At 39.5% G+C, this 13,943-nt stretch overlaps 1 protein-coding gene across 1 annotated transcript in view; it reads left to right on the top strand.

Annotated features, from left to right (window-relative positions):
- The window catches only part of LOC138638125 (probable cation-transporting ATPase 13A4), a 234,021-nt gene that overhangs the window by 76,780 nt on the left and 143,298 nt on the right, over positions 1–13,943 (top strand). Inside the window, exons 4-7 of the mRNA XM_069727154.1 lie at positions 7,602–7,672; positions 7,876–7,956; positions 8,094–8,163; positions 9,738–9,872. Coding sequence (XP_069583255.1) covers positions 7,602–7,672; positions 7,876–7,956; positions 8,094–8,163; positions 9,738–9,872 — 357 coding nt within the window. The remainder of the gene's footprint in view (positions 1–7,601; positions 7,673–7,875; positions 7,957–8,093; positions 8,164–9,737; positions 9,873–13,943) is intronic.

Here is a 13,943-nt window from a genome sequence, read left to right as displayed (position 1 = left end):
TGTAAAAGAAAATGGTACAAATGAAAAAGCCAAACCGTCCCACAAAAAAACGAGCCCTAATATACGGTAGCTCTTTCGGCAAAAAAATGAAAAAGTGAACGCTCTAAGAATATGGTAATGCAAAAACAAATACATTTTTTGTCAAATATTGCTTTTAGACTGTAAAAGTAGCAAAGCATGAAAAAGCTTGAATCTGGTATAGCTGTAATTGTAATGACCTGAAGAATCATTCCATCTTATCACTTTTACCACACAGTGAACCGCGCAAAACAAGGAGCTGGAAGGTGCATGCTGGCATTAGCAACTATTTCAGCTGCACTACACGCCGCTAGGTCAATCATTAATGTATATATATATACAGTACAGACCAAAAATATGGACACACCTACTCATTTAAAGATTTTTCTGTATTTTCATGACTATGAAAATTGTACATTCACATTGAAGGCATCAAAACTATGAATTAACACATGTGGAATTATATACTTAACAAAAAAGTGTGAAACAACTGAAAATATGTCTTATATTCTAGGTTCTTCAAAGTAGCCACTTTTTGCTTTGATGATAGCTTTGCACTCTCTTGGCATTCTCTTGATGATCTTCAAGAGGTAGTCACCGGAAATAGTCTTCCAACAATCTTGAAGGAGTTCCCAGAGATGCTTAGCACTAGTTGGCCCTTTTGCTTTCACTCTGCGGTCCAGCTCACCCCAAACCATCTCAATTGGGATCTCAAATTTGGACTCATGAGACAAAGCACAAATTTCCACTGGTCTAATGTCCATTCCTTTTGTTCTTTAGCCCAAACAAGTCTCTTCTGCTTGTTGCCTGTCCTTAGCAGTGGTTTCCTAGCAGCTATTTTACCATGAAGGCCTGCTGCTCAAAGTCTCCTCTTAACAGTTGTTGTAGAGATGTGTCTGCTGCTAGAACTCTGTGTGGAATTGACCTGGTCTCTAATCTCAGCTGTTGTTAATCTGCGATTTCTGAGGCTGGTAACTCAGATAAACTTATCCTCAGAAGCAGAGGTGACTCTTGGTCTTCCTTTCCTGGGGCGGTCCTCATGTGAGACAGTTTCTTTGTTGCGCTTGATGGCTTTTGCAACTGCACTTGGGGACACTTTCAAAGTTTTCCCATTTTTTTGGACTGACTGACCTTCATTTCTTAAAGTAATGATGGCCACTCGTTTTTCTTTACTTAGCTGCTTTTTTCTTGCCATAATACAAATTATAACAGTCTATTCAGTAGGACTATCAGCTGTGTATTCACCAGACTTCTGCTCAACACAACTGATTGTTCCAACCCCATTTATAAGGCAAGAAATCCCACTTAGTAAACCTGACAGGGCACACCTGTGAAGTAGAAACCATTCCCGTTGACTACCTCTTGAAGCTCATCAAGAGAATGCCAAGAGTCTGCAAAGCAGTCATCAAAGCAAAAGGTGGCTGCTTTGAAGAACCTAGAATATAATACATATTTTCAGTTGTTTCAGACTTTTTTGTTAAGTATATAATTCCACATGTGTTAATTCATAGTTTTGAGGCCTTCAGTGTGAATATACATTTTTCATAGTCATGAAAATACAGAAAAATCTTAAAATGAGAAGGTGTGTTCAAACTTTTGGTCTGTACTGTATATATATATACAGTGGGGCAAAAAAGTATTTAGTCAGTCAGCAATAGTGCAAGTTCCACCACTTAAAAAGATGAGAGGCGTCTGTAATTTACATCATAGGTAGACCTCAACTATGGGAGACAAACTGGGAAAAAAAATCCAGAAAATCACATTGTCTGTTTTTTTAACATTTTATTTGCATATTATGGTGGAAAATAAGTATTTGATCAGAAACAAAATTTCATCTCAATACTTTGTAATATATCCTTTGTTGGCAATGACAGAGGTCAAACGTTTTCTGTAAGTCTTCACAAGGTTGCCACACACTGTTGTTGGTATGTTGGCCCATTCCTCCATGCAGATCTCCTCTAGAGCAGTGATGTTTTTGGCTTTTCGCTTGGCAACACGGACTTTCAACTCCCTCCAAAGGTTTTCTATAGGGTTGAGATCTGGAGACTGGCTAGGCCACTCCAGGACCTTGAAATGCTTCTTACGAAGCCACTCCTTCGTTGCCCTGGCGGTGTGCTTTGGAACATTGTCATGTTGAAAGACCCAGCCACGTTTCATCTTCAATGCCCTTGCTGATGGAAGGAGGTTTGCACTCAAAATCTCACGATACATGGCCCCATTCATTCTTTCATGTACCCGGATCAGTCGTCCTGGCCCCTTTGCAGAGAAACAGCCCCAAAGCATGATGTTTCCACCACAATGCTTTATAGTAGGTATGGTGTTTGATGGATGCAACTCAGTATTCTTTTTCCTCCAAACACAACAAGTTGTGTTTCTACCAAACAGTTCCAGTTTGGTTTCATCAGACCATAGGACATTCTCCCAAAACTCCTCTGGATCATCCAAATGCTCTCTAGCAAACTTCAGACGGGCCCGGACATGTACTGGCTTAAGCAGTGGGACACGTCTGGCACTGCAGGATCTGAGTCCATGGTGGCGTAGTGTGTTACTTATGGTAGGCCTTGTTACATTGGTCCCAGCTCTCTGCAGTTCATTCACTAGGTCCCCCCGCGTGGTTCTGGGATTTTTGCTCACCGTTCTTGTGATCACTCTGACCCCACGGGGTGGGATTTTGCGTGGAGCCCCAGATCGAGGGAGATTATCAGTGGTCTTGTATGTCTTCCATTTTCTAATTATTGCTCCCACTGTTGATTTCTTCACTCCAAGCTGGTTGGCTATTGCAGATTCAGTCTTCCCAGCCTGGTGCAGGGCTACAATTTTGTTTCTGGTGTCCTTTGACAGCTCTTTGGTCTTCACCATAGTGGAGTTTGGAGTCAGACTGTTTGAGGGTGTGCACAGGTGTCTTTTTATACTGATAACAAGTTTAAACAGGTGCCATTACTACAGGTAATGAGTGGAGGACAGAGGAGACTCTTAAAGAAGAAGTTACAGGTCTGTGAGAGCCAGAAATCTTGATTGTTTGTTTCTGACCAAATACTTATTTTCCACCATAATATGCAAATAAAATGTTAAAAAAACAGACAATGTGATTTTCTGGATTTTTTTTTCTCAGTTTGTCTCCCATAGTTGAGGTCTACCTATGATGTAAATTACAGACTCCTCTCATCTTTTTAAGTGGTGGAACTTGCACTATTGCTGACTGACTAAATACTTTTTTGCCCCACTGTATATATATCTTGGTTGTCATAAAAGGAGGCACAGGGCCCCAAGCTGTCAGTGTCTAACCCTGGCACATCTAATATATGAAGCTGAATGTGGGTGTGTATGTATGCATGTGTATATGTCCGGGACTGGCATCTGCACCGTCTCACAGCTACAGCCACAAAATTTTGCATAGTCACACGTCTGGACCCCGAGAGCATCATAGGCTATGTTGTTAGGGTAAATTTTACCCCCCGCGTTCCAAGTCACCAAACAATTTTGCCCCTATCTACATAATAGGGAAAAAGTGAAAGGAAAAGTGTTGGAGGCAAATTGAGAGCTGCCAGATGTGAAGAAGGGGGACTTAAAGAATGAGAGCGATGGCGCCAAAAAGTATATACCGTACAGTTGCTAAGGTGGAGCCCTGACATGGGATACTCACCACACACGGGGATATGAACACATACACAAAATGCGCCACACACTACCACGTGCTTGAACACATATGCCACCCCCAGCACATATTTCACCACACATACACCAACCTCACCACATAAAAGTCAAAACACAAAAGTCGCCACTCAAAACTCACCACGTGCAAAATTCGCCACATGCAAATCTCGCCACATGCAGAACTAGGCTCACGCAAAACTCGCCACACGTGCAAAACTCATCCCATGGAAAACTCGCCACAGGCAAATCTTGCACACGCGGAAAAATTGCCACATGCACAAAAGTTGCAACACTTACAAAAGTTGCCTCACACAAAACTTGCACTTACTCAAAACGCACCACACATAAAACTCACCACGCGCATAACTCGCCATGTGCAACAGTTGTTGCACACAACTTGCTACATTAAGCTGTCACATGCAACTCAACACACAAAAAGTTGCTACACGAATGTCGCCACACAAAACTCATCTCACAAAAGTCGCTACATGCATGTCGCCACACGCAACTCAACACACGCAACTTGACACATGAAACTCGCCCTAAAACACACACAAGTCTGGTATTATCCTTCAAAAATAAAAATCTGATTAATAAGCAGACAAACTGCAAGAGCAACAAATGTACCATATTGGAAATATGGCAGCTGTCAGTCACATGACCTGTCTATTATGCTTGAGCTAATATATACTGCCAAGGGGAGGGCTTCCTGTTGGCTGGGGATTTATCAGGCTGCCAATTTAGCTTACAAATACTGAGGTAAAAATACTGACCAAATAACATGTGAATGAGGTCTAATACAGGAGGAGATGACAAACAGATATATACTATATACAGGAGGAGATGACATACAGGTACATACTATATACAGGGGAGATGACACACAGGTATATACTATATACAGGAACAGATGACACACAGGTATATACTATATACAGGAGGAGATGACTTACAGGTATATACTATATACAGGAGGAGATGAGATACACGTATATACTATATAAAAGAGATTACACATAAGTATATACAGGAGGAGATGACATACAGGAATATACTATAAACAGGAGATGACATACAGGTATATACTATATATAGGAGGAGATGACATACAGGTATATACAATATACAGGAGGAGATGATATACAGCAGGAATATACTATTCACAGGGGAGGCGACATACAGGTATATACTATATACAGGGGAGATGACATACAGGTATACCCTATTTACAGGAGATGACATTCAGGTGTATACTATATATAAGGGAGATGACACACATGTATATACTGAGGGTAAAATGAGAGGTGTGAGGTGAAAATGAGATGTGTGAGGTGAAAATGAAAAGGTGTGAGAGAAAAATGAGAGGAGTGAGGGAAAATAGTGGAGTGATCAGAAAATGACAGATGTGAGGTCAAAATGACAAGTGTTAGGGGGAATGAGATGAGTGAGGGGGGAAATGAGATGTGAGGGGGGAAAATGAGAGGCGTGATGGGAAAATGAGAGAAGTGAGATGCTAAATGAGAGACCTGATGGGAAAATAAGAGAAGTGAGGTGCTATAACTAATCACAGATATTTACTATGCCCAGGCAATGCCGGGCTCTTCAGCTAGTAATATATAAAAACAAAAAGTGAATTGCTGGATTTTGTTCATTCAGTGTCTAAAAAATCTGAATAAAAAGTTGTGTCCCAAAATTATAACAAAATAATCTCCAACTCGTTGAGCAAAACATAATTCCTCCTACAGTTCTGTATGCCACCAAAAAATAAAAAAGTTACAGCTCTCAGAATATGACGATAAATTAACTATTTTTTTTATAAAAAAGGCATTCTTAGTGTACAGAAAAAAAATATATATATACTGTATATATGTGTTTTTATATTAATCTGGTTTCGCTGTAATCATACTGACAGCAAGAATAAATCCTATTCCCTAGAATCTCACGGTAAATGGAGGAAAAATAAAAACAGGACCTATTCTTGTGTTGCTGTTTTTGTTCATTTTGTCTCCCAAAAATCAAAATAAGGCTCGACTCATATTTATCCTGTTCTCTCCTCTGAGTGCTTACCTTAGGGTTTCGGTGTGAATCCCAAAAAATGAGATTAAGACAATGTATTCAATGGAACCATTCACTTATGAGGCAAATGGAGCCTCTTTGGATTCTGTATGGTCTCTGTTCCAGTGGTGTCCCATTATTTTAAATGGCTTTTTAGACCACAAGTGTGGACGACCACTGTTTTTTGCATGCCTAAAAAGATGGATACCACCGGAACAGACGCCAAACGGTCTCTAAAGTGACTCTATCAGCCTTATTATAGTAATTGGTTCCAGCAATGGTTTCATATGAATTGCCTATTTGTGTGATTTACACGGAAACCTTGATGTAAGTGCTCAGCACAGAACACAAGCAGGTATGGACTGGGGCTAAAATTCAGTCCTGGCATTTGAAATCACACAGGCCCATGTTGTCCCCGTCCCCATGAACCAGATGGGATATATTACTAATATTACCCTGGATGGAGGAAAGGAAGATTTTCTACAAGACCAATATTTCTAATGATACCCGTGGCCTGCTGGGGTAAGTGATGGAGTCAGCAACTTTGTGCTCCATCACAACTCTTAACAGTATGGGTATCTTGAGAATACCGATTCTGTTAACAACGTAGCAGACAAGGCAGCCCATGACCAGACAGGCCCTTCTGGCATTTGCCAGAATTACCAGATGGCCAGTCCAGCCCTGAACACAAGAATACGATCCAAACCTCGTAATGATGGCAATCAAACATTAATATGAACCCCAAAATATTACCAATAAGAAAAGTAACTTATGCAACACAAAATCAAAATTCCTGGAGGGGTCTAGTTTACAAAATGATGCAACTTTTGGGGTGTATCTGCTGTTTTGCCCAAACAGCAGTTTTTAACAATATATGAGTTAGTATTATGTTCAGGAGAAATTGCTCAACAAAATATGGAGTCTGTTTGCTCCTATTATCCATTATCAAAATTAAAAACTTTGGAGTTGCAACAAAATTTTATCGGAAAAAACATAATTTCTTTTTGATTAATGGGTTCACCTATTCTGGCCCCTATGCTAATATATTGTTCCTCAATGGGCCCCATAAAGTAATAATGTCCCCCAATTGACCCTATACAATATTAATTTCCCCCAATTGGCCCCATACATCATCAATGCTCCCCTATTGGCCCATACAGTAATAATGCCTTTCAATTGGCCCATATAGTAATAATATCCCAAATTAGTACTGTATATTACTAATGTTCCTTCAATTGGCCTCATATAGTAATAATGACCACCAGTTGGCTCCATACAGTAATATTACCTGCCATTTGGTCCGATATATGAGCAATGTCCCTAATGTTGACCCCAACACTATAATAATGCCCCCCCCCCCTTTCTTGCTCTAGTATAGTATTAATGCCCTCCTTCCTGGCACTCTTTGTATAGGTATATAAAAAAAGATTTTTCTCACCTATCTCTGCTCCCACAAAAAGCTGCATGCTATTCCTCCTCCAAATCTGGTGGGTAGTGCAATGCAGTGATGTTATTGCACCACCTGCTGGCTTCTAAAAAGGCTGGAGGCTTTTGTAAGTAACATGGAGAACACCCATCCAGTTGGGAATAGAGCTCCAAGGGCCCGGTCCTTTGCATATTTAAATAATGTGCTCTGCTGTGATGTTGAAGTCAACTTGTCAGAACATTTTTTACATATAGAGGTATTGCTGTATCAGGGCTTGCAGCCCAATAAAATTATACCTTTTTTATAGAGATCTGATATTATTGTCTTGAACAATCTAGTGTAGAAATCATTTGTAAATGAGCCTGGAGATGCACTGAGGGTCCACTGGTGGTGTGTCTAATCAGCAGTGCACAGTTTATATTATACCTCAATTATTTAATTTTTTTAGGTACGCTGTTTAAGAGTACAGAACATCAGATATGTTTGGAACACATTAGAAGGAAATTTTCAAAAAATTGGGTAAGTCTAAGAAATATATAATATTTAAGAGGGGAAAAATGACAAACCGATTTACCAAAAAGTTGCCTTTGGTCAAACAAAGCAAAAATGTTATTAAAAAATAATATTTTTTTAAAAAATAAATTTTTTTTCATTCATTGTCCTGATTTTTATTTGCTTAATTTTTTTCTTAAATTTGAGAACAATTTTCCTTTTTGATTTAGGGTTTTAGAAGATGAATACTCTTGTTCAGATATACATGCAAAGTATGGCTCTGGTTTAACTCAAGAAGAGCAGGAAATGCGGTATGTGTAGACATCACACGCAAACGTAAATCTATAGATTTTATTGCTTACAATATTTTGCGCTAGATGGTTGCTATTTTGTTATTCAAAGTTTACTAATATGTCAATATTTCACTATAATTAATTTTAAAATACAGAAAACTAATATGCGGATTGAACAAACTTGAGGTAGAAGTTACTCCAATCTGGAAGCTGCTTTTCAAAGAGGTGAGGGATTTAGGTTTCCTTTTTTCCTATTACTGTTCTTCACCTTGTAAAGTAAGGGACAGAAATCCTGTGGATTGTGTCATCCAAATTTTTGAGCACAAGAAAAAAGGGTGAGGTTTTCCTGAATTTCATCTACTTGCTGCAGAAAAAAATCATCATGAAAATTTACTCGTAAAGCAGATTTTAAATCAGCAGCATGTTCATTTATGTTGTAGATCAATTTGCTGATTTGTCGTGAATTTCTCACAACCCCGCAAACCCTCTTCCCCCAAAAAACACTGCTTACAAAACGTTTAAATAAAATCAATCATGACACTCTTCACCACTGATGCATCTGTAGTTTGCTTGCTTAGTCCTCTCCTCTTCTCTGTAAAACTCAGTCTCCTATGATGACATCTTGTCCCATATGACAGCTGATTGGCTGCAGTGTTCATTCAGGGGAGTATAACTGCTTTTGATATTTTATAGCCCAAAAGTAGTTTGAAATGTTTTTTTTAATTGATTACATGATCCCTTGAAATATGTTTGGCTTTGAAATTTTCATTTGTTGCCGTGTAATTATTATTATCACCACCCTTTATATATCAGCAAGGTTAAGGCAATACCAAAACATCAAAGTCAATAGTATATATAAGATTTATATTAAAAAATGCAGACTGCCCTATATGTACTCAGAAATTTTGCAATAGGGAAGTTGCACTCACTCAATAAAACCTAAGGCTTGGTGGGTGGTGGTTGTTGGCTTCTGTTTGTCATTTTTGTAACCCTAAAGCCTATTTCATAATTCATTTGCTTGTTAAAAATGCAGTTTATCGCCTTTTGTGTGTCACTGTACATTGCCCAATTCAAGACATACCAGATTGACACCTCAAAGGGAAGAGCTTCAATTAATAGGAATAGCAGATAATTGCTAGTTGTTCATAGCCTAGACATAATATTTTAATCATATTGATGAGTAGATACAAAACTGGAGTGACAGTAAGCACATTACGGTCTTATCTGGGCTAAAAGGGAAGCTAAAAAGTGAATTGTGCTCACCTTATGGGGTTGCGAGAGTCATCCTATAGTAGGTTAGAAAGTTGGCTGCTGTAGATCACAATATGGAGAAACTTGTGAGATAGGAAGTGAGTGGGTAGAAATTTACGGTACAAATGGTCCAGAATGGAGTAGAAGAACGGAAAGATTTAAATGCGATTTTTATTTGTCAACACATTTTGAAGTAAACGTGCTTCTTCATCAGGACAAACTGCATTGACAAATAAAAATCACATTTCCGGTCTCCAATTCATTCTGGAAAATTGGCAGTGCGGATTTACAGTATACTCACTCACGTACAGTCTTATAAGTTAGTAATATTGATGTCATTCTTTCATTCTCTACTTTTGTTAAAAATAAGTTTTAAGAAGTGAGATTTGTTGGTGACCATGAAGCAAGTTTCTCGACAAGACTGTGTTGTTTAATACTCTATGGGTTATTGCAGATTTCCCCTATTGACAGTATGCAGTAAAGCTGTGCATTGTTACAATGTAACTATTTTCCAATAATTCTTACTCCCTTTATTTTATTTTGTATAGGTTTTGAATCCATATTACATTTTTCAGGCTTTCTCTTTGAGTATATGGTTTGCTACTGGCTACATTGAGTATGCTGCAATTCTTGTTGTGATAACCTTGCTTTCCATTGCTGCCACAATATACAATATGAGAATGGTAAGTGATCTTAGAGAGCTATAATGTCTAGGCTTCTTATACTGTATATACATACATATATATAAATATAGTGTGTACATAAACAGTATATATGACAAATTATATATATATTTATATATATATATATATATATATATATATATATATATATATATATATATATATATATACTAGCTGAAGAGCCCGGCGTTGCCTGGGCATAGTAAATATCTGTGGTTAGTTATAGCACCTCACTTCTCTTATTTTCCCATCACGCCTCTCATTTTCCCAATCACATCTTTAATTTCCCCCCTCACATCTCTCATTTTCTCCCTCACACCTCTCATTCCCCCCTAACACTTGTCATTTCGACCTCACGTCGTCATTTTCCGATCACTACACTATTTTCCCTCACTCCTCTCATTTTGCACTCACACCTTTTCATTTTCACCTCACACCTCTCATTTTCACCTCAGTATATACATGTTTGTCATCTCCCTTATATATAGTATACACCTGTATGTCATCTCCTGTATATAGTATATACCTGTATGTCATCTCCCCTGTATATAGTATATACCTGCTGTGTGTCATCTCCCCTGTATATAGTATATACCTGTATGTCATCTCCTCCTATATATAGTATATACCTGTATGTCATCTCCTCCTATATATAGTATATACGTGTATGTCATCTCCTCCTATATATAGTATATACCTGTATGTCATCTCATTCTATATATAGTATATACCTGTATGTCATCTCCTCCTGTATATAGTATATACCTGTGTGTCATCTCCCCTGTATATAGTATATATCTGTGTGTCATCTCCTCCTGTATATAGTATATACCTGTATGTCATCTTCTATATATAGCATATACCTGTATGTCATCTCCTCCTGTATATAGTATATACCTGTAGGTAATCTCCTCCTGTATTTAGTATATACCTGTATGTCATCTCCTCCTGTATATATTATGTACCTGTATGTCATCTCCTCTATATAGTATATACCCGTGTGTCATCTCTCCTGTATATAGTATATATCTGTGTGTCATCTCCCCTGTATATAGTATATACCTGTGTGATCTCCTGTATTAGACCTCGTTAACACGTTATTTGCTCAGTATTTTTACCTCAGTATTTGTAAGATAAATTGGCAGCCTGATAAATCCCCAGCCAACAGGAAGCCCTCCCCCTGGCAGTATATATTAGCTCACACATACACATAATAGACAGGTCATGTGACTGACAGCTGTTGTATTTCCTATATGGTACATTTGTTGCTCTTGTAGTTTGTCTGCTTATTAATCAGATTTTTATTTTTGAAGGCTAATACCAGACTTGTGTGTGTTTTAGGGCGAGTTTCGTCTGTCAAGTTGTGTGTGTTGAGTTGTGTGTGGCGACATGCATGTAGCGACTTTTGTGAGATGAGTTTTGTGTGGCGACATGCGTGTAGCAACTTTTTGTGTGTCGAGTTGCATGTGACAGGTTAGTGCAGCAAGTTGTGTGCAAGTTTTGCGCATGGCGAGTTTTGCGCGTGGTGAGTTTTATGTCTGGTGCCTTTTGAGTATGTGCAAGTTTTGTGTGAGGCAACTTTTGCATGTGTTGCAAATTTTGTGCATGTGGCAATTTTTCCGCGTGTGCAAGTTTTGCGTGTGTCGAGTTTTCCATGAGGGGAGTTTTGCAGTTGTGGCGAGTTTTGCGTGAGCCTAGTTTTTGCATGTGGCGAGTTTTGCGCGTGGCGAGTTTTGAGCGGCGACTTTTGTGTTTCGACTTTTATGTGGCGAGGTTGGTGTATGTGTGGTGAAATGTGTGCTGAGGGTGGTATATGTGTTAAAGCACGTGGTAGTGTGTGGCGCATTTTGTGTGTGTGTTCATATCCCCGTGTGTGGTGAGTATCCCATGTCGGGGCCCCACCTTAGCAACTGTACGGTATATACTCTTTGGCGCCATCGCTCTCATTCTTTAAGTCCCCCTTGTTCACATCTGGCAGCTGTCAATTTGCCTCCAACACTTTTCCTTTCACTTTTCCCAATTATGTAGATAGGGGAAAAATAGTTTGGTGAATTGAAAAGCGCGAAGTTAAAATTTCACCTCACAACATAGCCTATGACGCTCTCAGGGTCCAGACGTGTGACTGTGCAAAATTTTGTTGCTGTAGCTGCGACGCTTCCAACACTTTTCCTTTCACTTTTTTCCCCATTATGTAGATAGGGGCAAAATTGTTTGGTGAATTGGAACGCGCGGGGTTAAAATTTCGCCTCACAACATAGCCTATGACGCTCTCGGGGTCCAGACGTGTGACTGTGCAAAATTTTGTGGCTGTAGCTGCGACGGTGCAGATGCCAATCCCGGACATACACACATACACACACACACACACACACACATTCAGCTTTATATATATATATACATACAGTACAGACCAAAAGTTTGGACACACCTTCTCATTTTAATATCTTTCTGTATTTTCATGACATCAAAACTATGAATTAACACATGTGGAATTATATACTAAAAGGGAACCTGTCACCCCCCGGGCGTTTGTAACTAAAGGAGCCACCTTGTGCAGCACTAAATATGCATTCTGACAAGGTGGCTCTTTTAGTTCTGGTCCCTGGCACTGCTGAAATAATCGTTTTTGAAATTTGTCGCTCATACCTCGACATCGCCACGGGGCAGGTCTCCCCCCCTAATCCAGATGCACCATAGCCGTAACTCATGGCCTCTGCGCCGGGCACCACCTCCTCTTCCTTCATTAGCGTTCCCGGCGCCTGCACTGTTATATTTTTTTCGGGCATGCGCAGTTACGCTGCCCTTCGAACTTACAGCACAGGCGCGGGGACACTAATGAAGGAAGAGGACACACACACTCTATATGCTGTACGCACCACACACTCACACATTCACACTCACACACACACTCACATTCACACACTCATGCAGCCTCTTGTGTGGTACCACCAGCCGAACACTGTCGCAAACATGCCGCCGCCGGGATCAGCCAAATGATTCACTGACTGCTACCATCTTTGTACAGGAGGAGCGCATGCGCAGTTTTAATGTGACCACCGCTATCTGACTGCACAAAGATGGCGGCGGTGTGGTTTACTATGTCTGCGCAAATTATGTGCAGGTGCAGTGAATAATTCAGCAGATCCCAGTGGCAGATGCACGATGTGGCTACAGGCAGAGGAAGCCGGTTACATTAAAGGGGTTTTCCCACGAATGAAAATTAATTTTAAAAATTGACTGTGTCTGACCGTGTGCGGAGCATACCACATCTCCTGGGCAGGGGAGGAAGCAATAGATAATACTGACATTACAGCAGGGGATCACAGTGGATTCATTTTGTGAGGTAAAATATTTCACTGACTGTTTTTAAAAAATATTTTAACTCACAAAATGAATCCACTGTGATCCCCTGCTGTAATGTCAGTATTGTCTTTTGTTTCCTCCCCTGCCCAGGAGCTGTGGTATGTTCGGTACACGTTCAGACACAGACAATTTTTAAAATGAACTTTTTTTTGTGGGAAAACCCATTTAAAAAGCAAATATTAATGCCAAATTGTCTCCTCCTGAAAAGTACGCCAATATAATATATGATATATAAATAATTAAAAAATGGAAACAAATTTTTTAAAACATCTCGATTTATTCAATAACAGGTATGATCACCGCATTCAGAATAACAAGCATTTACGTGCCTTGGTATGCTGTCAATGAAGTTATTAATGATTGGGGAATGTTCTGCTACCCTGAATGCACTTGAAACATATTAGCAAAAGGCAGAGAGGCTTATTTGCCCAGACCTCCAAACAAATGCATCAGGATGCAGTGGGTCAATGTAGTTAATATGGCGGCAACACAGGTGCAAAAATACTGATGAGGCAACCACTCACAGCCTACCAATCCCAATGGAGGGGGTGGTTGCTGGGTATATTATTGCACAAAGAAGATTTGCATGTAGTGCTGTTCACACAATGGAAAATGCACAGCATACAGGTTAACAGCCTATTAGTGACGCCCATTCTATTAGATCAGGCGTTTGTTTGGAGGCCTTGGCAGGTAAACATCTCTGCCTTG

The sequence above is a fragment of the Ranitomeya imitator genome, chromosome 5 (genome assembly GCF_032444005.1).
Source record: "Ranitomeya imitator isolate aRanImi1 chromosome 5, aRanImi1.pri, whole genome shotgun sequence".
Lineage (NCBI taxonomy): Eukaryota > Metazoa > Chordata > Amphibia > Anura > Dendrobatidae > Ranitomeya > Ranitomeya imitator.
Note: the sequence above shows the minus strand (reverse complement) of the source record. Positions and strands in the feature narration are given on the sequence as shown.